General features: G+C 45.3%; 2 protein-coding genes across 2 annotated transcripts; both read left to right on the top strand.

Annotated features, from left to right (window-relative positions):
- Nucleotides 1–263: 263 nt before the first annotated feature.
- fam210b (family with sequence similarity 210 member B) lies at nt 264–6,262 on the top strand. The gene is made up of 3 exons (XM_028997393.1): nt 264–688; nt 4,463–4,641; nt 5,411–6,262. Exons 1-3 carry the CDS (start codon nt 389–391, stop codon nt 5,625–5,627), a joined length of 696 nt encoding a protein of 231 aa, XP_028853226.1. The 5' UTR covers nt 264–388; the 3' UTR covers nt 5,628–6,262.
- An 11,170-nt stretch (nt 6,263–17,432) lies between these two features.
- LOC114800975 (NADH dehydrogenase [ubiquinone] 1 alpha subcomplex subunit 4-like 2) lies at nt 17,433–21,160 on the top strand. The gene is made up of 4 exons (XM_028998913.1): nt 17,433–17,631; nt 19,444–19,529; nt 20,215–20,272; nt 20,971–21,160. The coding sequence occupies exons 1-4, from the start codon at nt 17,590–17,592 to the stop codon at nt 21,025–21,027; spliced, it is 243 nt and encodes an 80-aa protein (XP_028854746.1). The 5' UTR covers nt 17,433–17,589; the 3' UTR covers nt 21,028–21,160.
- Nucleotides 21,161–25,337: the final 4,177 nt, after the last annotated feature.

Below are 25,337 nucleotides of genomic sequence, written 5' to 3'. Positions count from 1 at the left end.
CTGGAATGTTTTCCCCCTTGAACGTGTCAAAGATAAGGGGGTGTCATATGTAGGGACAGCGTTTTGGATATATATATATATATATATACACATATACACACACACACACACACACACACACACACATAATATATAAAAGGACAAAACCCAACTTCAGGTTGTGTTATCCAGCCAGACGAGCCAGTGCTGAAATGTCTGGTCTCCTTGTTGTATAAATGTTGTATAAATGTTTTCGCTTTAGCCGCCACACGTGATGTCGTTTCCCCCGCGAACGACGCCCCGGCTGCACCGTGCGGAGGGAGGCGGGTCCGAGTTAGCCGCAGCCCGTTAGCCGCCATTAGCATTCGCCGCCTCTCGGTTTTATTCGCTTCTCGGGCTCGGGGTCGCCATGCCGCTGCTTCGGGTCGGAGTGACGGCGCTGCTGAGCCCGTGTGCGCGGCGAGGGAGCGCGGCGAGCGCCGGGGACTTCAGCTTGGCGCTCCGCGACCGCTGCCGGGGCTACGCCGTCCTGTACCCACCTGGACGGAGGAGGGACGCGGGCTGCCCCGGCCAGCCCCGACCGAGGTGGGTTCAGGTGGCCGAACTCAGACCCTTTTTGCTGACGCCCGCATTAATAACATCGACAGCGGCGCCCCAGAGGAGCAGCGCGTCCTCCGCCGGGGAGAACCGCGGCGCCGACCCGGCACAGGTGAGGCGCGCCTCGGTTCGGTCAAGTCCAGCTCGCAGCACCGTGACCTTTGCACTCGAACGTGTGCGTTAGAAAAACAAACCCCCCCGTTTAGAGGAAATCGTGTGAATAAATAAACGTGACCGCCATAGTTCTGATATTATCGCACTTGTCTCCACAGAACCCCAAAAACTTTTTACGGTGTATTAATGCGCGGCATTTACCAGACGCTCTTATCCAGAGCGCCCTACGGACAGCAGTGACAGGGACATTCCCCCTGGAGACACTCGGGGTTAAGTGTCCTGTTCAGGGACACAACTTTGGACTTTGTGGTCTTCTGGTTCACATGCGAGCGTGTTACACACCAGGCTTCTACCGTCCTAATGAGTAATACGTACGCGGTCGGCGCACTACATTACTTAGCGGAAGGATTATAGCTAATTTCGTTAATAGTATATGTCGTCATTATTATTATTATGATTGTAGAAATGGTTCGCGTGTTCGGCAGCAGTCGGAGGCGGACAGTTGGCCGGGTGAGCGACGTCGGGACCAGGCCACGGCGCCGTGGTGAAATTTTCCGCGGGCGGATGACGTCACGCGTCACACTAGTGGGCCTCTCCGCCCCGCCCCCCGCGACTGTAAACAACATGGTGACCCGGGTGGGCCGGGTGGCCCGCAGCTGCTGGCTCGGCCCGGAATTCTGTGCGGTTTATGAAATTGTGCAGATTGAGGAGACACTGTTCCCTGTGTGCAGGAGGTCAACCATCTTCACCCTCTTTTGCCCCTATCTGGTCCACATACGTTTGATGTTATTGTCCAACACTTTCGGGTTGTTAGTTGTAAAGTTTTTTTTTTTACTTTTATAGCAGCAGGTGTCGTGTTACCCAGGTAACAAACAGAGAATCCTGGCCAGGGAGCAGGCCGATCTGGAGGACAGGGGGGTGCTCCACGAAAAAAAAAAGGTTCACGGTGAGCCGTATTAAGTTCATCTTAAAGTCATGAGTAACCAAAAGGAAGGCTTTGTACCTAAATTCCCATCCGACAGTCAAAACTTCTATCCTTGGTCAATCCAGCTGTCCGAGAAATCCTATTCCATGGAACACCCCCCTGGAATGCGTATTTGGTATGTCCAAAATGCCAGCACGAAACCGCCGGTATGCAAAGAGAAAATAATGCAGAGTCAAAAACACTGGGCCCTATGCTGTTTTAAACATCCCACAATGCAATGCATCAGTGACGATGATGACAGCAGACCATGGCGCGCAGCTCTGGTTTTACATCTATTCTCGAGGGGCTGAATATGCACGCTGTCAGGTGGTTCACAGCCTCTTGAGTCAAGGTCATGAAATCATTGGCCTTTAACGCTGCTGTTAAAGTGTCGTTACACACCCCACTTGAGAGGCTTTTGTTGCATGTGCTGTGGTCAGACAATGAAATTGACTCTTTTTTTCAGCGTTTGCACAGCCACCGAAAGCAAATCCGGAGGTCAAATCCCCGTTCCAACTGAGACGTCGTGCAAACGTCACTAATTAAGTGTAAACTGCTCTTTTTTTTGTACTGCCTTTTGAGTGGCAGTGTGCATACAAGAGGGGAATTAGTGGTTTTACAGTTCAGGTTAACGAAGTCATTGCAGTAACATATATTTAATAATTTGGGCTGTCAAAATGTACATTTTAATTGCTGCCATTTTTTTATTTGTAGTATTTAACACATTCAAAGTTAATGAACAGTTATCGCAACTACATTGTGTTCACTGTAGGTTCAAACACCAGGGCACCAGGGTTCCTATGGTCGTGGTGGTAGTAGCCTAGTGGGTAACACACTCGCCTGTGAACCAGAAGACCCAGGTTCAAACTCCACTTACTACCATCGTGTCCCTGAGCAAGACACTTAACCCTGACTGTCTCCAGGGGGGGACTGTCCCTATAACTACTGATTATGAAGTCGCTCTGGATAAATGCTAAATGCTTTAAATGAAATATTTTTTTTAATCAAATGACAGCCCCATTATTGTCAGATCATTATATCGATTCCTAGTCTACGTTATTATCTGCATTTTTGTGTGTATGTTTTTTTCATTTAGTCTTAAATTAATACATTATTATTGGTTTGGATTTTGTAAAAAAAAAAAAAAAAAATGGTTTCTTCAATTTCCAAACCATGATGATGTCACAAACCGTGATGATGCCAAACCATGGTCAGTCACAAGCTGAACTATGCCTTGACTGCAGAATTGCATTCTCTGTAGGGATCAGCTGGATAAGACGTGGATGCAGTATTATTTATTATTGCTGGTAATAACGGGGTTAAGAAATCACCTCACTCTAGACAACTTTTATATCTGACCTTGTTCCTTATAATGGGTGCAGAGGTGATTGATTTATTTATTTTTTTCTTTTATAGGTGATTTTTCACACGCTCTATTCTGCTTGGGTGTTAATTCGGAAAGTAAACTGTCAGAAGTCGTTGACCCCACGCGCTTGTTTATCTGTGTCCGCTTGCCAACGTCCACTCCTCCCGCCCCAACAGCCAGCTAATTGCCAAAGGTCAGCAGCAGATAAGGTCAGACGGCGACACGCTCTACCCCTCCCACGCTCTTGCTTTAAAAAAAAAAAAAGTTTAACTCCCCGTTCCGCCCCGCCCACGGGCGGGTTTTGTGCCGCGGCCTGTGGCCCCGGCCCGTTAAAGGTTGGCGTCCCGGACAGCAGCCTCACTGTTCCCGCACGCGCTCTAGACGCTCACATGACCCCCTCCCCACGCCCGCTCATCATGGTTGGCAAATCCCGGCCCTGCTTTTGTGCATTGTTAGTGGGGGACCTTCTGCGTCGGTAAAGCCATATCGTGCCATGTTATTGAAACCCGACGAGAGAGGAAGGAATAAAATGCAGGGCCAGGGTGTGTAGGGTTGCAGAACTGGGTGGGCCACGAGGAGAAGCATTTAGAAAATGGCATCTTAAGACTATAATTAGGATGTGCGTAGCAATGGCATCGAACCCTTGCTGCGTGCTGATTGGTTTCTGGATGGATCACGCTGTTCATATTGTTGCCGCCTGGGCCGGTAACTCGTTTTTTTTTTTTTTAGTCTGTGCTTTGTGCTTCTCTGGGCTCATGTGGTGGGTGTGGTCTGTCTTCATCAGCCAAGACGAATGGTGTCCCGTGATAAGTGTGCCGTCTAACTGCCTAACTGTGCAGGAGCTACGTTTAATCTGAAGTTCGTTGATGTCTTTCGTCATTATATGTCATGAACTTGATCAGCCTGCAGATTGTTGCCATCTCTGCAAATGATTTACAGTCGTCTGCATTAAAAAAAACAAAAAAAAAAAACCTCTACCCCTCTTCCAACACTCACACACACACACACAAGCAACCGCACAGGCTGTAGCAGCAGCCACAGTAGTAGATTTACTAGTTAAGTTAGCTAAATAAAATAAATGAAATGGGAAAAATTCCATGCAGGTCATAGCAAGCTAAACACAGACAAAAATGTGCAAAATATATCTGACTGCGTTTTCAAAAGGCAACAATTATTCATGTCGTGGTTCCGCTGTGAGTTTTCCTCGAATGAGTCACCGTGTCTTCATACATGGTTTTCGTTATGAGCTGTCTGTGTTTTTTCATGGCGTGAGTGAAATTGGGTTTTTGTGTGTGTTTGTACAGCAGGTTATTGTAGGCATTTATGGATAAAAGTATCCGTCCATTTATTTCCATTCTTTTTTTTTAGCATCTAGCTGCTTAGGTCCGTAAGGATTGTCCGCAGGATTGTAAATGCTCATTTTTTTTTTTTTTTTTTTGTAGGACCTGACCTCTGCAGACACCCCGAAGAAGAGCTCCCAGGACTCAGAGCCTCAGCATGGGAAGCCCACCAAAGCCCAGCAGCTAAAGAAGGTCTTCAAGGAATATGGGGCTGTGGGGGTGTCCTTCCATGTGGGCATCTCGCTCATGTCCCTGGGCATGTTCTACCTCGCCGTGTCCAGGTACTCGAGTTAGCTGCGTTCCTCCATGGCGGACAAATCTCATGACACGGTCTTAACAAAGCTCCTTGCTCACAGGTTGGGCTGTGTGGGGAAGTAGCATTTATATTTATTCTGTCTCACTTTTGTCACATCTAATAAATATCTATTAATCACAAACTTGCTCAAAGGCAGTCAATGGGTTTTTGAAAGTGAAAGTAGCGGGTTGCCATGGCAGCCAGGTGCCCATGGAGCGGTGCGAGGGTACGGTACTTTGCTCAGTGGTTCGGGAATTTCCTGTCTGTTTCCTTACCCATTAGGCCACCAAATTCAAATTTTATTATTCACGTACACAGTCAAACATGTTATGATATGCAGTGAAATGCTTTGGCGACTGCTACAGACCACGGTATTGCAAATATTGCAAGTATACAATGAACCAATATGCAAATATTGCAAACATAACCAAATATTACACTTTTATGTCTTTAACCTAAAACATAAAATATGTGTAACAGGTAGGGTGAAGGTGTGCAAATGAGTGAAGTCAAAGTGCAAGGATTCTGTCTTTTTAATTACCAATGTCAAATTGAGAATATTAAAATCCTGTGTAAATATATCACAGTACTGAAGGTTGAGTCACGATTACTTGTTTTGACATCAAGATACGAAGTGGCAGCATTGCACAGGATGTTGGTTTGGAAATGGCGCCACCTTCTGGTCATATGTTGAACCGTTGATTTTTTGATGAGGAGGAATGATTCCTGATTGTTGCTGCCCCTTATCTTCACAGCGGAATCGACATGGCCGCGCTGCTGTTCAAGCTGGGTTTCAACGAGGCCGTGGTTCAGTCCAAAATGGCGGCCGGAACAAGTACCTTTGTGCTGGCGTATGCCGTGCACAAGCTCTTTGCCCCGGTGCGCATCAGCATTACGTTGGTGTCGGTGCCCCTCATCGTGCGATACTTCCGGAAGGCCGGACTCTTCAAGCCTCCAGCCTCCACCCCTTAAACGTTGGAGGACAATTTAAAACAACTTCATATCTGGAGGAGCTTGACTGTACCACATATACGCTACATAATACGTTATAACACTGGCTATAAGTACATAGTCATTCATTTAGTCTGGGTCTTTTCCTGGGATCAACAGTGGAAAGAAATCATATCTAGGCAATATCACAATGCTCAAATTTGTCATCATAAAATCTCTATATTGCCTAGCCTTACTTTCTTGCATTTTTTTTTTGTTTTTAAACCTTTTGCTTTTACTTGAATTTTAAAAATTAAAAAGCACTGTTACGGTCACAGTCTTTCATGAATAAACCAGCATAGATCAGGCTATAGGAAATTGAAATTAATTTTGCTAATTTTGCATACTAGAAATGAGATTTGTTCTTGATTCTTGTGCTATGTAAATAAATGACCAAGTACTGCTTTCAGGGAATGTTTGATTTATGTAATAGGTGATCAATTTGTTTGAAAAGTGTGGGGATGCTTTTCCATTGTGGATTTAATCTGTAGCTCTTGGAAATTCTGATTTGATTTTTCCTGATTTATTGGAAAATCCAGTTTTTAAGCTATGTATGAATAGATGTATAAAATATAGTGAAATGTGAATCATTTTATAAAACAATTTAAAAAGGGAAAGTGAAGTGGTTTTGTTTTTATTTATTTCATTCTGAAAACAAATCATGTTCATCTATCAGGACAAAAAAATCCATTGTTGCTACTTTGCATTTTGTGACAGGCCTGGTTTTTTTTTCTCATCTATTTGTGTCCATATATGAAGAATAACCGAGAGAAATAAAGCACTGTATGTTTGCTGCAGGCTTGAAATGTACACCGTTGTGCTGATGAGTTATAAAATCCACAAGATTGGCTGAAAATGAACATTATTTCTGTTAGAAGCCGATTAACAACTGAATTTGCTCCTGTTTGGGGTTGCAACAGCAATTCAACCAGTTTGGCAGTACACACAATAGAGGTGGTAAAAGGTTTACCCCAGATGCCGACTTAACAGTAATGCAGAATGTTAATATGGTTTCTCTGTGTTTGTATAACCCTAAAGATAACCACCATCTAGGCTTAGAGCTGAACTTCAGTCTGGACTCCTTTATTTTCTAAAGGCATGTAAGTTGGTTGTCAAACACTGTGGGGTTACTTTTGATGTCCCTGAAAATCATTATACCTTCAACCGTCTGTTCTGGATAAACCAAACAGACTTTCTAATAAAGAAAGTTGTAGTGTGATAATGCAGATGTGAGTCTTGCAGAATAACACATCAGTGCCTTACCCACCGTTACCACAGAAAAATTCCTAAAAGGCATTAAAAAAAGTAAAACTGAGGGTGTTCATGTGTTGCTGAAAGGAGAGCGCTGTTTTCAGTACTGTGTACAGTAGTCAATATTTACCTTTTTATCACTTTATATGTAATTGTTTGTTGCCTGTCACAAACAATTTCAGTCTGACAAATTCCCACCAGTGAATGCAGCAGTTTTATAAAGTAGTCAAATAAAACCCCTCTGTGGCCACATGGTGGCGCTGTTGATAAGGGAATGTGGCTATTTGTGGCACTGAACGTTAAGCAGAAATGTTAAATATTATGAATGCAGACAATAAAGTCACCATATATCTATAAATATGTCTAATTGCAATGAACGGAACTTAGAAATTAAATAAAACTAAAAGGCATTTATGGGTATGTTTTTCCCCATGTTTGTACATCATTATTTATTTAATCATATTACATATATGGTTATATATTTTAAATGAAACAAATCTGCCAGTGGCAAAATATCCTTTCTGTGGCTCCTTTGTCATGTTTCCCAAGTTTGCCCGAGCCGGAGCTCCACGTCTTCGTAGGCGGCTTGTGAAACAGACGAAACTTGCTGCTCCTTAGCGGAGCCATCACTGTCCCCGTCACCATCAGAACTCGTCCCTCAGCGCATCTCTCCTGCACTTGAGTGGGATGAATAATTCTGAGTGTAGCGCCGCATCAGGAGCAGTGGCCGGTACCTAAAGCGAAGTGGATGTGCCAGGTACGGGCAGGAGCCCAGGGACAGCCTGGCACCCGGCAGAGCCTCATTAGCCGGGACGAGGGCCACCACCGCTGCCATCACCTCTCAATCCCCTGCATGTCCCCCACGGCTACGAACAAATTGGTGCCGGGATCCGCTCAGCACACCGAGCTCACGGCCACTGTCCGCAGTCGCATGTGTGTGTTCCTGTGTGTCTTTAAATAATAAAAATACAACAGAAGGGACCTGGAGGTGCTGGAAGTCCATGTGCAATACAAACGGGGCGAGGAATAGACGCATTATCAGGTAATCACTGCATGTCCCTGCCACCGCCACTGAGGTGGCCCGCAAGTGAGACAAGCAGTTCAGGTGTAAACAGAGCCAATCGGCTCGCTTCTTTTGTCTGCCTGTGCTGGCTATTTGACCATATTCATATTGGTCTATTTCTAAAGAGCACCAAAAGATTGATCATCTTAATTTGACCCGTGATAAATTACAAATTAGAAACTGCATCTGCTGCACGTCCCAGCTTATTGATATTGAAGTTGGTTTAGATGAGCAATGCAAAAGTATGCACGCAGCTGTATAGTATAGTACACTTTACATTTACAGCATTTATCAGACGCCCTTATCCAGAGCGACTTACAATCAGTAGTTACAGGGACAGTCTCCCCCTGGAGACACTCTGGGTTAAGTGTCTTAGTAAGTGGGATTTGAACCTGGGGCTTCTGGTTCATAGGCGAGTGTTTTACCACCCTATAGGATAAACTGTATGTTAATATACAGTTAATTCTTATTCAGTCATCACATGGATGAGGTGAGGAAGCAGCACATGCACCCCGGGGCCTTCCAGAGGTAAGTTCTGCCTCCCCCCATCTCAGTAGCACCTTCCTTTGTGTTTTTCCTATCGGCCCCTCTGTCCACCCGTCTGTCTGCCTGTCTGTCTGTCCCGCTTTGAGTTAAGTTTAGCAGAGCTACCTGATGCCGCCGCGCTCTGGGCTGTCAGCTGTCTGCCTTCATCAGCCGGAGGAGAAGGGGGCCTGGGGTGTGGGGCTCTGGTTGAGGCAGACAACATGCGCATCTTATTATTTTAAATGGGAGTGTGCCGCTTCATTTATATTTTATTATTATCATTGTATTTTTTGTCTTTACTTTCTCTTCAGGATTCACTTTAAACGTGGAACGTGCCAATTATACAGAAAGTGTGCAGACTCAGTGTTGTTGCACCGAGGAGCAGCAGGGAGGAGGAGGAGGATGGGGAAGGAGGAAGGGGTGACCTGTCAGTGGCTCTGACATGTCTTGGGTTTTGTGAATATTTGGGCTTTAATTTCGTGCCACTCAAAAAAATGGCTATTGCTCTATGATGGACTGCTGCGAGACGCTGGAAACACGGACAAAGCTCACTGAACACACGCTGGGCTGTAAAACCTTCATTTCGGCTTTTTCCTTCGTAAAAATCAACATTCATTTTATCCACAGTCTGGAAGCTTCTCTGTTTAAAAAAAGCAGTCACCTTCTATGTGCTGTTTGAATTAAACTAGTACGTGAATGTACATCATATGCTACATACTCTTAATATGCAATTGTACTGAATGTAAGGATTAGGTAACATTAAATGTGTAAAGTACGCTAAGCAATGTGTGCTTTTCATAAATATCAGAATATAGCATGTAAATTGTGGAAACATGATAAAGTGTTAGGGTTGTGACCTCAACAGGACCCCGTTGTAAAGGTACATTATTCAAAGGATTAAGTATACTACAATTATAGCATACTTAGCTAGTACATCATACTTAAAATATCTGAGTACCAAATACAGATGAATTAAAAACACTGCACGAAAAATAAAGACAACATTGAAACAACACAATGTAACTCCAAGTCAATCACACTGCTGTGAAATCAAACTGTCAATTAGGAAGCAACACTGATTGACGTTCAATTTCACATTCCGTTGTGCAAATGGAATAGAACAGCTGGAAACTATAGGTCATTCGCAAGACGTCCCCCATAAAGGTGTGGTTCTACAAGTTCTACACTTCTGAGTTCCTATACTTTCTGGCTGATGTTTTGGTCACTTTTGAGCTTTCATTCTAGTGGAAGCAGGAGACGGAGTCTACAGCCCACACATGTGGCTCAGGTAGTGCAGCTCATCCAGGATGGAACATTAATGCGAGCTGTGGCAAGAAGAATTCCTGTGTCGGTCAGTGTGGTGTCCAGAGCATGGAGGTGCTACCAGGAGACTGGCCACTACATCAGGAGACATGGAGGAGGTAGCAGGAGAGCAACAATCCAGCAGCAGGACCACTCTCTCTGCCGTTGTGCAAGGAGGAACAGGAGGAGCACTGCCAGAGCCCTGCAAAATTACCTCCTGAAGCAAACAAATGTGCATGTGTCTGCTCAAATGGTCAGAAATGGTCTGACTCCATGTGTGGTATGAGGGCCCGACGTCCACTGCTCTTCACAGATGAAAGCAGGTTCACACCAAGCACATGTGACAGAGTCTGTAGATGCTGTGGAGAACGTTCTGCTGCCTGCAACATCCTCTAGCATGACCGGTTTGGCAGTGGGTCAGTAATGGTGTTGGGTGGCATTTCTTTGGGGGGCCACACAACCCTCCATGTGCTCGCCAGAGTTATCCTGACTGCCATTAGGTACCTGATGCAAGACAATGCTAGACCTCATGTGGCTGGAGTGTCATCAGTTCCTACAAGATGAAGGCATTGATGCTATGGACTGGCCGGCAGTTCCCCAGACCTGAATCCAGTTGAGCACATCTGGAGACCATCCACCACCTCATCAGGAGCATGCCCAGGCTTTGTAGGGTGGTCATACAGGCTCGTGGAGGCCACACACACTACTGAGCCTCATTTTGACTCGTTTTAAGGACATTACATCAAAGTGGGATCAGACTGTAGTGTGTTTTAAGCACTTCAATTTTGAGTGTGACTCCAAATCCAGACCTACATGAGTTGATAAATTTAATTTCCATTGATAATTTTTATGTGATTTTGTTGTCTATGTAAAGAACAAAGTATTTAATGAGAATGTTTAATTCATTCAGATTTAAGAAGGTCTTATTTTTGCATCCCCTCTTTTTTTCAGTCTACTTTTTCTTGAGATTTTTGCCTGAATGTAAGCATTATTTTAATAAACTAAGATGCTGGATTTCAATTTTTTGTGCTCATGAATATAAAACCAAAAAAAAAATCACCTTATGTGTAATGAATATCAACGCCTTTTCTTTATGAATCGAATGATGAAAAAGATCCAAATGACCTTTTCTAAGATATTCTAATAAAGATCTCATATTCCACCCAAAACGTTTTTACGGATATTAATCCCAAAATGCCAGCGAGACAGAGACTCCGTACGGAAAGCTGGAGTCTTTGAGACAGGACGGGTACTTTAAGGAGAAGAATTTGTGTAGGAGACAATGAAAAATGTAAAGTCTTGTAAATCATGAAACAGTGACGATGCGATTTTAATGGTGAGAAGGCCTCGTACCGCATCGAGTCTCCTCGGCGAAGGGCGCTCGTGGCTTCAGGCCCGGGGGAGTGGCAGCTTGGTCTCAGCTCACCACCGCGCAGCGCGCCCTTCTCAAGCGGCCGGGAAAAGAAAACAGACAGACAATTTCTTTCAATTAGTCTGGGCGGGGCAGCTCAATAAATTTTAGTTTGTACCTTCAGACGCGGGGGCTCTGTTGCACGTCCAGCGGAAAATGAAGACTAATGGCTGTCGGGCCTCTGCTGACTTGGTCTTCCATTTAGCTGCCTCCACAGCCTGCCCATGTGCTAACCAGAGCCCGGTGCTGACCACGCAGCACCATGCTAATGCGGCCAGATTAATTCCCTCCCTTTAGCCATTATTTCTGCTCAGTTAAAGGTGGGCATTCATCACCACCCGCAACAGGAACGAATAAAAACGATCGCTCATCTACCTGGGGCTGGTGGCCATCCGGGTCAGAACACTTGGAGGCTCGGATCCCACGTTAGCAACTTTCCTGGTTTGGACCCAAACTGTTTCATGCTAAGTTCATGAACAACTTCGCTAAATCCCAGAGAAGGGTGTGGAAGACCATAACGTCAAGAGAACAGATGCCGTAAAGCTTTCAATGGTCCTTGTACATCAGTGTAGGTCTCCAGACGGATGTCTCAAGTCTGCAGAAGATGATAATAATAAAGTTAATAATAAAAAACGAGATACATCACATCCACCTGGGCTGGAGTGTGTGATCCACAGTACGCCTTCACTTGATTGAGGGGGGAAAACCACAACACTATATATCACATATATATCTCGTCTGTTTCATTAGGGTGTTTTCAACCCATGAGCGTCACCAGACCCATTTAAGGGCTTTGAAGGGGGCAGCGTTGGCCTAGCGGGTAAGGAAGCAGACCCTTAATCAGAAGGTTGCCGGTTCGAATCCTGAACCACCAAGGTGCCACTGAGGTGCCTCTGAGCAAAGCACCGTCCCCACACACTGCTCCCCGGGCGCCTGTCATGGCTGCCCACTGCTCACCAAAGGTGATGGTTAAATACCTACACGTTTCGTTGTGTCACCGCGTGTGTGGGTGTGTGTATAGTACGGGACAAAAGTTGGGACACACCTTCTCATTCAATGTGTTTTCTTTATTTTCATGACCATTACGATTCTCACTGAAGGCATCAAAACTCGATGAGCTTCAGGTCATCACCTGAAATGGTTTTCCAACAGTCTTGAAGGAGTTCCCAGAGGTGTTTAGCACTTGTTGGCCCCTTTGCCTTCACTCTGCGGTCCAGCTCACCCCAAACCATCTCGATTGGGTTCAGGTCCGGTGACTGTGGAGGTCAGGTCTCCACTTTTTGTTAAGTACATAACTCCACATGTGTTCATTCATAGATTTGATGCCTTCAGTGAGAATCTACCAATGTAAATGGTCATGAAAAACACATTGAATGAGAAGGTGTGTATGTGTGTGTATGTGTGTGTGTGCGTGTGTGTGTGTGTGTGCATGTGTGTGTGTATATATATATATAATTTTTTGCAAATGGAGTTGGTTCACAGAGAATTACAGATGCTTAAATTGGTCTGATGACACTCATAGGCTAAAAAAACCCTTATGGAGCAAATAGCTGCAGGGCCTACTCAGTGCTCCTCATGCTTTTTACAGATATCATAGCAAACAAAGGCCAAATGACTGTGATAGAGGAAAAAATGAGGGGAGAAGGGTGAGCTGAGAGATCAATTCCATTCATAGCAGCCACCCTCTTGCAAAAACTATTTCTCTGCGTAGTTTAAAAATACTATTCTGCCAGGGTGAGGAATAGGGTTTTGCATTACGGCCTATAGATGGTCCCATGCAGAACGTGAGATTTTGAATTTCCAATCAGGCTGGGTGGGATCCCTGCAGGCGTTTCCATTACAAAAGACGGGAAAGGAGCGTCACCGCTGGGCTGACAAACACGCCATCACTCACCCGGCCAGAGAAAGCACTTCATTCACATTACTGCGTCGCTTAATAACCAGCAGAGATGAGAAGGAGCAGCAGGGGGAGAGAGGCAGAACAAATAATCTCTAATAATGACTTTCCTAAATGTCTTCATCACACCTTGTGATAATTCCATTATGGATTTTGCAATAAAAAGAGATTTTTTTTTTTTTTTTATAGTGGTGGATACTGAAATTATATCTTTTCATATTAAGGCATTATTCATGCAAATAGTTTGTGGATTTTTAGGGTGAGACAACCAAAGACTCCAATCTGCATATTCATTAAGCTTTATAATGCATAACAATGACGCTTTTAAGAGCCAATGCCAAGTGTGCAGATTAGAATATGACCTGTTTACTGCTGGGAAGTTGGATTATTTCTGCATGAACTACTGTTTGATGTTTGTCTCGGATGGCCTTCTGTGGCGCTGATATCCAATTCTTTTTCTGCCTTCGGGAAGAAAGGAAAACACGACTGACAGGGTGAAGGTGGCATGAGTGCCAGAAACAATAAAGTATGTGTATTGTCTGCAGGTGGAGATAAACAAGCCTTTCATGTGGAACACAGTGAAATTTAGAAATTTCAACACACTCTTGCTAATGTAATCTAAAATTGGGAGTTCAACTGTCTCACATTAACATCGTTTACAGTATTTGGACTCTTGTTTGCTTACATTGAAAATCTTTTGCACTACAGATGCAATGCATGTTTTTACCATTCACCATTGGTAATGGTATTGCATTGTTATCTGTATGTGACAACACAGAAGTATGACTGAACGAAAAGAGGATTTAACTTGATAGTAGTGCTAGTAGCTTAGTGGGCAACAGACTTGTCTATAAACCAGATGAACACCCATATAAACCAGTTCAAAGCCCACTTACTACCACTGTGTCCATGAGCAGGACACTTAACCCTGAGTGTCTCCAGGGGGACAGTTTCTGTAATTACTGATTGTAAGCTGCTCTGGATAAGGGCGACTGGTAAGTGCCATGAATGTAAATATTGTAGTACATATAATAGCTGTTTTATTAAATAACAATGCTAACACATATAAATAGGGTCATTTGTCTGGTCAGATTTAGTCTCTTACTTGATACAAATCATACAAATCAAGTTAATATTATTATTATTAGGAAATACCACTATTAGTGTATTTTACTACAAAAAATGAAATATATAAAATCAAATTACAGCTACTCAGCACTTAAGTAGTTTTATCACTAGATCCTTTTGTACTCTTACTTGAGTATTTTTTGGATGACTTTTTACTTGTACTTGAGTATTATTATTTCGGAGTAATGCTTCTCATACTTGAGTAAAATGTTTCGCTACTCTACCTCTCAACCTCACACACCTTACTTACACACCCTACTCTCATACACCCTTCTTCCTATGCCCCTCCTAATACCCTTTGTCCATCACTACAGACATCTCAGGACCACGCCCACTACCAAGCCAAACGTACAGATTATCAGAGCTTTAAATCAAGCATTCTGGTGGATGTTATGGTGAACGTGTGAACATGCCCCATCTGGCAAGTCTGATACATGCCCAAAGTCATAGTTCTAACAAAAAAACTAAAGTTTTGCAACAATAGCATCCTGAACTCTAGAGTTGGTTAAAAAAAAAGCTTCCTTCAGTTTGTGTGGGTGAAATGGTACACAAATGGAAGAAAAATCCCGCTCCCGTCCCTTTGCTGTTTCTTCGCAAAGTCGAGAAACTGCCAGTCCTAATTTGAGGAAAAGCTCTTTGAGAAAACTGTGGAGGGCCCTGCACCATGGATGACGTGCGCTGAAGATTGCATCTCAGCATTCTGCAGGCAACTGACTCAATTAGGGTGAAATTTTAAAGCAAATTCTCACTCACACATCGCAAACAACAGCCAAACCCCTAACAATCTGTCATCCATGCCTGTGAAGAATTTTTAAGGAATCATGAGTTCACAACTAGTTCTGGTTCCCTGTGTCATGGACAATGGCTTCCTCAGCCAATGAGGGGAGTGGCATCAGTTTTGGGTTCTACAGAACTAAAACTTCCATCAACATGGTCTACAAACATTTGACCCAGACGTAACGTTGGTTCCTGCTGGTCCCTGCTGGTCCCTTTTGTTGTAATGTTTGCAACCAGCATTTTAAAACCCTCCTGAACGTGTGTATCTCATTGGACTGTGGGCAAAAACAATGAGAACACCCAAGAGAACCCAACATGAAAAGTACACCAAGGGAAATCCTACAAGCCTATAAAAAGGAGTCACTGTGCCACACCACAGTGGTGGAATACTACTGTGGTCTGTGGTTTGGTTTTATTTCTGCCGATCAAGGTAAACCAAAGTCCAGGTGGGCACGGTGGACCAATGGCGACCTTCTCCGAAATGCGTGGCGATCGCGTGTGCCGGGTCGCGGTAATCCGTCTCCTGACGGCCCAACCATGTCCATTCTTACAGAGAAATCTCATTAAGCTGGCGGTTCCCCGACAACAGAACCGCGTTGCGTCGGAACGATATTGCCAGGATTTCACTTTTGAATGCGGGAGCACCGAGGCTTCGGGAGAACAAAGGCATGGCGTGATGGGGATATTGATATTTTTTATCTTTATACCGCTCATTTCGCCGCCGTCTTTTGTTGCGCACCTCAACATTCATCGCCCCCTTGCTCACTTATTAAAAAACTCAGACCGTTTCCAGTCGTTGCAGGCGAATGAAAAGCTACGGCAGTGCGCGGCAACAAAGGGATAAAATTGGACTGAAGATTGTCAGGGGCTCATCAGCCAACGGAGGGTAAATAAACAAGATAGCGCGGGGGGGAGGACGAGGAGGAGGATGAAGAGGAGGAGAACAGGTAGACATGAGGTGGTGGCACATGTGCTGAGGTTACACCCCGACTATCGGTGTCAGGATTGGGGAGATCGTCCTTACATTACCGACGTTACGTTGGGTTGTAGTAGCCTAGAGGGTAACACACTCGCCTATGAACCAGGAGACCCAGGTTCAAACCCCACTTACTACCATCGTGTCCCTGAGCAAGACACTTAACCCCGAGTGTCTCCAGGGGGGGACTGTCCCTGTCACTACTGATTGTAAGTCGCTCTGGATAAGGGCGTCTGGTAAATGCTGTAAATGTAAATGTAAGAACGTTAATGTCCACTGGAATTCGTCTGGGTGCACACGTTCGCATCCACACGTGAGCGGTATCTGAAACATTGTCATTTACACGGAACTGCAGAGATGTGGCGCTGTAGCTCTGCTTGTTAGGTGTCTGGTTCTCCTCCGCGGTGAGTTCTCCAGCCTTGTCTTCTCATTAGAAATACATGAGGTTCTGCAGCACACTATCCACTATTGTTGAATGTAAGATGCATTTGGGGTCATAGGTCAGGCTGGAGGTTGGGCTCACACGTTAGCGTTTTCACAAAAATAAGCCGCTTTGCTGTGTACATGGATCCGCGGAGATTCACTCTGGAACCCGTTGCAGATAATAACCATTCTGGGTCCCCTGAAACACCATCTCTTTGTGGACGCAAGGCCAGAGCAGAAAAGGCCTGGGGCAGTGGTGGCCTAGCGGTTAAGGAAGCGGCCCCATAATCAGAAGGTTGCCGGTTCGAATACCGACCCGCCAAGGTGCCACTGAGGTGCCACGGAGCAAAGCACCGTCCCCACACACTGCTCCCCGGGTGCCTGTCATGGCTGCCCACTGCTCACTCAGGGTGAAGGGTTAAACGCAGAGGACAAATTTCACTGTGTGCACTGTGTGCTGTGCTGCTGTGTATCACATGCGACAATCACTTCACATTTTTTTTCTGATAGAAATGTTCCTGTTTTAGAGAAAAACGCTCTTATTTGGACAGGGGCCACGAGGGACGATGGTCCAGAGCAGATGCTTGTCGATGGTCCACTGTGACAGAATGCCTGAGAATGGGGACGTCACCATAGGTACATGAGGAAGGAATATGAATCCCGGACTAGATGCAGCCTAGATCCCTGGGAAATTTAAATAAAGATCCTGGCATCCAGGGAGGACACGCCTGCAGGAAGAAGGCATAGCTGGCTAGCCTGGTGTCTAATGCAACCGCGATGGATGCTAACGTGTTCTAGTTCTCAAGGTTCTTTGCTTTTTGTGATGTAGAAAATGATTGGTGAAAACGTGCATAAAGTGAATGTGCGTGTGTGTGTGTGTGTGTGTGTGAGAGAGTGAGAGAGAGAGAGAGACAGACTCGGGTTTTGTAGTGGGTTTTGTTGGCACTAAGAGGCCAGATGTGATTATGAGGATTAGATAATCCTCCCTCCCTCCTGTCCCTCCCGTCCCCAGTGACCCTCTTCAGACCAGCAGAAGCCGTGCAACAGGTCTCACCACCAGGGTTCAGATATTTGTGCGGTTGCTGTAGGCATTAATAACAAGAAGAGAAAAAAAACTTGCTGTTTTCATTTTTGCCATAAATTTTTTTCGAGATTCTCTATCTGCGTGACGACGAATTTGGGGATCCAATCATGATTAAAACAATGTTCCAGCACGCAAAGAAGCATCCTGGTGTAAGTTCTCCTTCGTTACTTTCTTTGTTTCATTAGTTTATTTATTTCCATTTGATTCTTTAAATGCACCATGATGCAAAACAATGAATTATGAATTACGTTATTAAGTCGTTATCATGAATGCGTGATACTTACGGCAATGAACAAAGGAAACACTTACAAAAGAGATGTGAAGTAAATATTGCATTAAAAGCATGTGGCCGATCTGTCCTAATGTTTTATTTCGGGTTATGGATTATGACACATCAATATTCAGACCGACAATGAGGAGGCGTCATCTGTGCATACTTCATTTCTTATAATTCAACACAATTTGCTGATCAGTATGAACCAACCCCAGAGTTGAACATCTTTGTCCAAAATGCCTACATTTGTTTTTAGGCAGTGAACTGCACTTTGCCAAATTACCAAATTTAGTGCCTAGACACTAAAACAAAAAATGAAGCAATGACCCGAATTCCCGTGACCCAGTTGGTCTGGCTTTGGACCGAAATCAAACAAGCACAACACAATGTTATATAGACGTGCCAGAAATGTTCTGAGGCGAACCATTCAGTCCGACAACACGTCAAACACGCAGGAGATCGGCAGATATCAGCAGACACCGGGACAGCTCCTCACTTCCCCTGGATTCCTAGCTGGATTCCAGAAACTGTGGCAACCTTCTCGAAAGCACAAAGCAAATATGGGACAGACACATTTCCAGATAATAATGGTAAAATATGATAAAATAAACAGCGCGAAAGTGCTTCAGCTACCGAAGGTGAGAACCTGGGTGGGGGGAGTGATATTTCACCAACGTTCTTCACCTCTGCAGGGTGTACTTCTACATAGCCCCTAGTTGTGTAGTATCCCTGATTTTTGCCACATTGTAGGCTCTTCACCCCGAGACGATCCAGGGCGACTGTGGTTGTTACCGGGGGGAGTGGTAACATTTTACCGATGTTGTAAATCTGGAATTCCACAAGTCACGCAGTGGTCTGACTTCTTCAGCCTTAAATAGATCTGTCTGCTGATGTCATACGACTGCTGCCACCTTCTGGCGGGTGAACTGATTACTCGGCTCTTGTTCATTTAAAAAGCAGGACAGAAAAATGGCTGCTAATTTTAAACGTTACGGTGCTGGAAATGACTGTGAACCGCGACATGTTGTTTTTTTTTGGAGAGGGTTAAAAAATGCAGGCCATCTCCTTTAGTGCGCCGCCTGCATTGACACTTCACATTTTCTCCCTTAATGTGTATTTCTATTCTAATCCCTGTCACCCCCGGCCCACCCCAGCCTCCTTCACTGCAAGTGTGTCTCTGATCCCGTCACTCAGCCTGACAGGTGGAGGGCTACGTCGCTGCTGCTGCTGCTGCTGCTGGTGCTGGTGCTGGTGGTGGTGGTGTGGGGGGTTTGGTGTGTATGTGCATGTGTGTGTGTGTGGCGCACACAGTCTGCGATCTCTCCCTTTTCGTGGCGTCCTTGCCTGCTCAACCCGAGCTGACAGCAGGCTGCCTCACGCGGCCTCGGTCTCATACATATTGAAGAGCGAGTGAGAGGGGAAGGAATAACAACCGCGTCTTGTGTGTTTGTTTAGCTCATTGCACGCACACGCATGAAAATGTATGCGTGTGCCATACATGGGCATTGTATATTAAATATGTAATATATGCACCAATTAAGTGCACAAAACTGGCCTATGAATACATTTGTATATATGTATATAATGCTGCATATACGCACCTTTTAAATGAAGTGGTAGGGTCTGTCTCACGCTCTCGGCCTCCGGTGACTCTGCAGATGTTAATCCACTTCCTCCGCCTCTCCAGCTAATCCCTCAGTTCTTCTTCATGATGTTGGGCATAGGCGGGGCGGGGCTCTACCTCATCCGCCTGTCCCGGGGACCACACGTCAGGTGAGCCCGTAATTAATACACTCATAAATAGTAAATGATGCTGAATTAGAAGTTGAAATCTGTGACCAAGGCCACACTACCAGTGACCCTATTCTGATTTTTGTCACTTTAACGTGACACGGTCGATCGGCGTGTTGTGTCATTCAAGATTGAATTTTGTCAAAGTTGTGGACAGACAGGTGACACAAACATGCATGACTGACTGTGGCAATGGAGATAATAAGTCGAAGAGAGTATTCTGGGTGACACCGAGGTTCGAACAGCGCTTGTATGAAAGCAGGAATGACCACGTGACGATGTGCCTCCTGCAATCTGCCTCAGCGAAGCTCTGCGCTTCATTCATTTTATTAAGCAAGCAATAACAACCAAAAAAAAAAAAAAAACACGTTCATTCTATTCATCCATCCATCCATATTCATCAAACGTCCACTTTCCACACCACATCAACCTAAAGGTACCAACAGCACACCGACTTCATAATGAATCGGAAACTGTGAAATCCAAAAAAGAATAAATGTGGATTGTGTGAGCCACACTTGTGGCCCCACTTGGGCTCGGGGGGCTACGTGAGGAACAGGCCGGCGTCACGAATTCCAGGAAAGCCGCCAGCCACGGGAAAACAAAAGGGGCATTTTTTCCACGGCCTCTCGTGATCTCTCCCATTCTCTCTCTCCCTCTGCACCAGCTGGGACCGGAAGAATCCGGAGCCGTGGAGCAAGCTCGGCCCGACCTACCAGTACAAGGTGTGGTGCACTAAGACCGCCGCATTCGCCCATCCGAGACTCGGCCGGGGCGCCTTCTAACCGGAGTGTTTCTGCGCCAAGCGTGCGCTTTGATGGCATAATTCATCACAGGCCTGACGAGCGTTTTGTTCCGGCTGTCCGCCGTTACGGAGCGGCTCTTCAGAGCGGCTGACGAAAATATTAACAAAAAGGAGACCAAATGGAATGGGAAATAAAAGAGGCAGAAGGCGCCGGCGCTGGAGAACTCGGCAGCAGGCGGCGTAATGAAAGCCGCGGCCGAGGAAAGGTCACAACACGCCATGTTTAATTCTCAACAGCAGGCAAAGGTCGCGCATCAGAATTCCGCCGTGGTCCCAACAATAATAATAATGAAGAAATGGGAGGGGGTTGGCGGAGGGGTTTGGCCGTTCGGGGGGGTCTGGTAGGATGACAGCCCACCAATCACGGGGGACGTGCAGGAAAAATAACCGGCAAAAACGCGCATTCCTCCACGTTTGGGGGGACATGACATATGCAAAGAGCCCCCTCTCTCAGCCACTGTGCTAAATGAGTGTGTGTGTGTGTGTGTGTGTGTGTGTGTGTGTAGAGGGGGGAGTTTAGTTGGGAAGGGGGGGGGCGTGTTTTCTCTCCTAAGAACACATTGACGAACTTAATTTAGGTAAAACATATTTAAATGTATTCTCTCCGTCCCTCCACAGTTGGTGGCCGTCACCACTGACTACAAGAGTCTGAAGAAGGAAGGACCTGACTTTTAAAGGTCCTCGGCGAGGCTCCTGGGCCACGGACACTGGCTGTGTCCCCTGTCACCGCATTCTGTCCCCCTACGTCCCTGCAGAAGAAAAAAAAAACTCCAGAATAATAATAATAAAAAAAAACACTCAAGATAAAGTACAGCAATTAAAGATTGTTTTATCGAAACTCCAGAAGCTTCCAGAATTCCCGTCTGAGCATGCAACATGTGCAGCATGTAAGGAGCGGGAAAAACATGTTGTGGCTCACAGGCAGCAGAAGCAGACGGGGTCGGAGGCGGCACACGTGCAAGGTCACGTTCCCAGACAAAAATGAAAATGCGGGATTTGAACCGGCGCTTCTCCGAGCTCTTACATCAGCTTCTACACAGGATGAGCAAAGGCCGTCTGAACCAAGAGGCAAAGTGAGAGTCTCGGTGAAAATCAGGGAATTAACACCACAGAGAGGGGGGTGTGAATAAATCTTGGAACAGTGGCAGGGACAAATTTACATTTCTCTCCAGCGAAGGAAAGTCACACCTCCAAAAAAGTTTTATGTACAAATGGTAGATTTTTAAATAAAGACTTCAGAGAGCAGTAACAAACGTCCCTTCTGGGGTTCACCATGATAATCTTGGAAATAGCATATTCTGCAGTATTTCTAGTTGTTACGTAATTAATACATAATTAATAAATGACATAAATATGAGCAGGACGTTCAGATTTCAGATTATTAACATGAGGAGGATGGTTGCTTTCAAACGTTCACTTAATAATTCTGCGAATCATTGTCACGCTTGCGTGCTGACGGGGGAAAGAAGCGCAGAGGCAGCACTGGGGAGGGGTTTTATTACAAATAAACAATAAATAAAAAGGAATAAACAATGGCGCGGTGGCCGAAAAGGGAAATAAAAGGGGGACAACGTCAAGTTCACGAAAATGCCGGAGCTGCCGAAGGGGCGGAAATCTCTGGCTTTTATGCGCTGTCAGGATTGGGTACAGGTGATGAGCCCAGCTGCACTCAATCCTGACGATCATTTTCAGAGCTTGCTCGGTCTCGAATGGATGTCGAGACGACATCTTCTAGCACTAATATCATAGACAAGTCAAAGAAAGCCAAAAGAGTCTTTTTTTTTAAGAGAAATTACATTTTTTTTTAACTCCAAATGTTTTAATAAAACACATTTTATTCAAATATGAAAGCATAATTTCATGGCATATCATGGATAGGTGGTTGCTAAATGAAGAAAAAAAATTGTCTTTAAACTGAACTAAAAAAAATGGAGACTCTTTGCAATCATTTTTTCTTCTGTATTACGAACAGACAACTGGGATGGAGCGCCGGCAGGCGGCAAACGACTAATGCACGGCATCCACGCGCAATCAGTCCCAAAACCCCCCCACCCCGCAGACATTTAACTCTCGCCACACAAAAACGCCCCATCCCTACCGCGTCTCCATCGCCTCGACACAAACGGCGCAACAGTCAAGTTCCAGCCAGGAACACACACACACGCATTCTGCTCCCAGGTCCTCACCACAAGCGCCCACATTCTGCTGTCAAGGTCCCAGAACATGCTGACAGGTAATCAGGGAGCCCGGGGTTTCTCGCCAGGCATAATCACGCGGCCGCAGACGCACGCGGGGACAGTCATTACCAAACCGGAAGGCTTCGCGGCCCGTCATGATTGCATTGCCTCCGTTTGTTATTCTTTGTATTGCTATTCATCCGCCGGCCGCGGGCAATCTCCGCAGCCCCGCGGCCCGGAGTCCATGCAAATCCCCGAGCGTGGGAAGGGGGGAAGATGGCCACCCGGTCGGCCTGGTTTTAACCGTCTGCCACCCTGCCCCTGGCCGGGCGGACCTGCCCATCACGGCTCCGCTGTCAGGGGGTGAAAACGGCAGAAATCCAGTGGAACCCACTTTCTACCACAACATTTACCGGACGCCCTGATCCAGAGCGCCTTACAATCAGTAGTGACAGGGACAGTCCCCCCCTGGAGACACTCAGGGTTAAGTGTCCTGCTCAGGGACACGATGGGAGTAAGTGGGGTTTGAACCTGAGACTTTGTGGTCCCCTGCTTCACAGGCGAGTGTCACACCCACTAGGCTACTACTTAATTTGGCGACTCTTTCATCCCTGCCTCACTGAAGTTTCTCAGATTTACCTTCCGTCCCCCGGCTGGGGACATGGTATATTTAGATGAGGATTAATTTTAATGTGGGAGATAAGCAGCGTGCGGGTACATAAGTAAATGCGCGCATGGCGCCGCAGAGGCTGGATGGCGAAGAGGGGATTGTGGGATGCTGACTGGCCCTTGGCGTGCACTGTGTGTTTGCAGATACGGCAGCGATAAGAGGTGCACTTTCATCTCCCGCGTGCAACACAGTGGTGCACACGAGATACGTCACATGCGTCCAATGCGGGAATCGTGACACTGAAACCTGGATTAACAATGTTCCTGTGAGGTACCACAAGATACCAGCATTACTTAATATTACCCTGCTTTTGTTTCATATCAGTCTGGTTCCGAGCAGGTAACATGCTTTATAAATCTGAGATGCATTTACAAAAAAAAAAAACTATAGATGAACACCTGCCCAGGGTGGGCTAAGCTCTGCAAATTGTTTTAAAGTGAGCTAATTGGTGTGCACATTTTACAAGCAAGAGATTGACTGGACCATATTGTGGTCCAATCTGCTCGACATCCATAAACTTCAAGCCATCCTCGCCGTGTCAGCATTTCAGACAATGCTTTGCCATACATTCCAAACAGCCCACTGCAGACAGCGCCGTAGAAGAGCCGGGGGAGTGAACAGCTGTGACGTGGTGCATGTTCGCACCCCTACAAATGTACAAAAGATTTACACAGCCATACTATAACAAGGGTTATTATTTAATCGCCTTTACTATATGTTCCTAGAGGCCTGATTCAGTTAGGATTCACTTCATGATAAACATTAAAAATAAGTCGCCTCCATCTGTCAGCTAAGAATTGTTACATTAACTGGTTGAAAAACTCGGCTTTATGAAGAACCTTTTAAAATGTCATCGCAGTCACAGAGGGTCGCTCCTGACACATCATTACAGACTTCTGTTACGCACAAAAAAACACCGCGTTTCGTTTCAGCAAAATTGGGCTTTAATAAACCAGGATTATTTTTTATTGTTTCAAACAACACATAAGCAGAAATGTAAGAAGAAAAAAAAAAGAATTGCGTTTTGGGCCAAAGTCTTAACACAGGCCTCACTTTAATGAGCATGAAGTGGCTGCATGGTCATGAGGCTGCACTTAGTCACTATGGTTACCTGACGGAATTTCAAAAAGACCCCCTGTGTCAGGTGTACATAGGAGAGATTTATTATATGAATTATGACAAAGCTTTAGTTGTTTGTCTTTTCTTTCTTTTTTCTTCTTATTTATGAATATTTGCATGTACTGATTCCAAAATACAGTGTTTTTAACCTACCAAATACAACAATTTAGGTTTTGTAATTGGTAAATTACTAAATTTAAAATAGATTTAGGTTTATTCAGTGAAAGAAATGCAGTCATTTTAGAATAATTTCTAGCCACCTCTAGTGGCTGGTTGCAGTATAATTGTAACTCTGCCCACATAAACCACAAATGAAAGGCCATGCCCATAATTTGGAAGAAACCATATTGGTGGGGTGTTTGTTGCAGTTCAACATGTAGTGTGATCATTTTCCCAATGCGTATTCATCTGGCCATGTTGGGGAATCTAGTGGTAGCTAAGAGCCTTGTGTATTTACAAGGACAGGTCCTTCGTGGTACGATCTATTGCATAATATATTGCACTTTTTCATGGGTTTTGGCACAAAGGAACCAAATATTTATAACAATAATAATAATATAACTTCTGTTAAATTGTCACACCAAGACTGATGTTTGGAGAGACATCACACACACACAACACATACACAACACACTCCTTCCATCCTTTTTTTGGGATTGGGTAGGTTGCATGTTTGCGCTCGGGAACCGCAGGCCTCACCAGGCCTGTCAGGCTGCTGATGGATGGCAAGAGCGTTTCCTTTCTCTCCCCAACCAGCCATCCATCCATCCATCCATCCATCCATCCATCCTCCTGTCCTCTCCTCTAAGAAGAGAGACTGGCAGCAGCCGTTATTACCCTACAAGAGATGCTCGCAGTTTATTATGAGATAATTACTGTGCATTAGCAACTGTTCGGCATTTAAATATTAGTCTGAAATGGCACTTAAGCCCATGCAACCGATTCCGGCGCGGCTGCCTCTCCCCGTTATGCCACATCATGTTGGAGGCCCTTTTAATTATGACAAGCGTTCACGCGAC

The sequence above is a fragment of the Denticeps clupeoides genome, chromosome 12 (genome assembly GCF_900700375.1).
Source record: "Denticeps clupeoides chromosome 12, fDenClu1.1, whole genome shotgun sequence".
Taxonomy (NCBI): domain Eukaryota; kingdom Metazoa; phylum Chordata; class Actinopteri; order Clupeiformes; family Denticipitidae; genus Denticeps; species Denticeps clupeoides.
This window is presented reverse-complemented; position numbering and strand designations above follow the sequence as displayed.

Bases quoted from the DNA above. Each gene is read 5' to 3' on its own strand.
- fam210b (XM_028997393.1), top strand. From the start codon at position 389: ATGCCGCTGCTTCGGGTCGGAGTGACGGCGCTGCTGAGCCCGTGTGCG. The intron at 689-4,462 runs GTGAGGCGCGCC...TTTTTTTTGTAG, and splicing joins GCGGCGCCGACCCGGCACAG to GACCTGACCTCTGCAGACAC. The intron at 4,642-5,410 runs GTACTCGAGTTA...TTATCTTCACAG, and splicing joins TTCTACCTCGCCGTGTCCAG to CGGAATCGACATGGCCGCGC.
- LOC114800975 (XM_028998913.1), top strand. From the start codon at position 17,590: ATGATTAAAACAATGTTCCAGCACGCAAAGAAGCATCCTGGT. The intron at 19,530-20,214 runs GTGAGCCCGTAA...CCTCTGCACCAG, and splicing joins TCCCGGGGACCACACGTCAG to CTGGGACCGGAAGAATCCGG. The intron at 20,273-20,970 runs GTGTGGTGCACT...GTCCCTCCACAG, and splicing joins GCCCGACCTACCAGTACAAG to TTGGTGGCCGTCACCACTGA.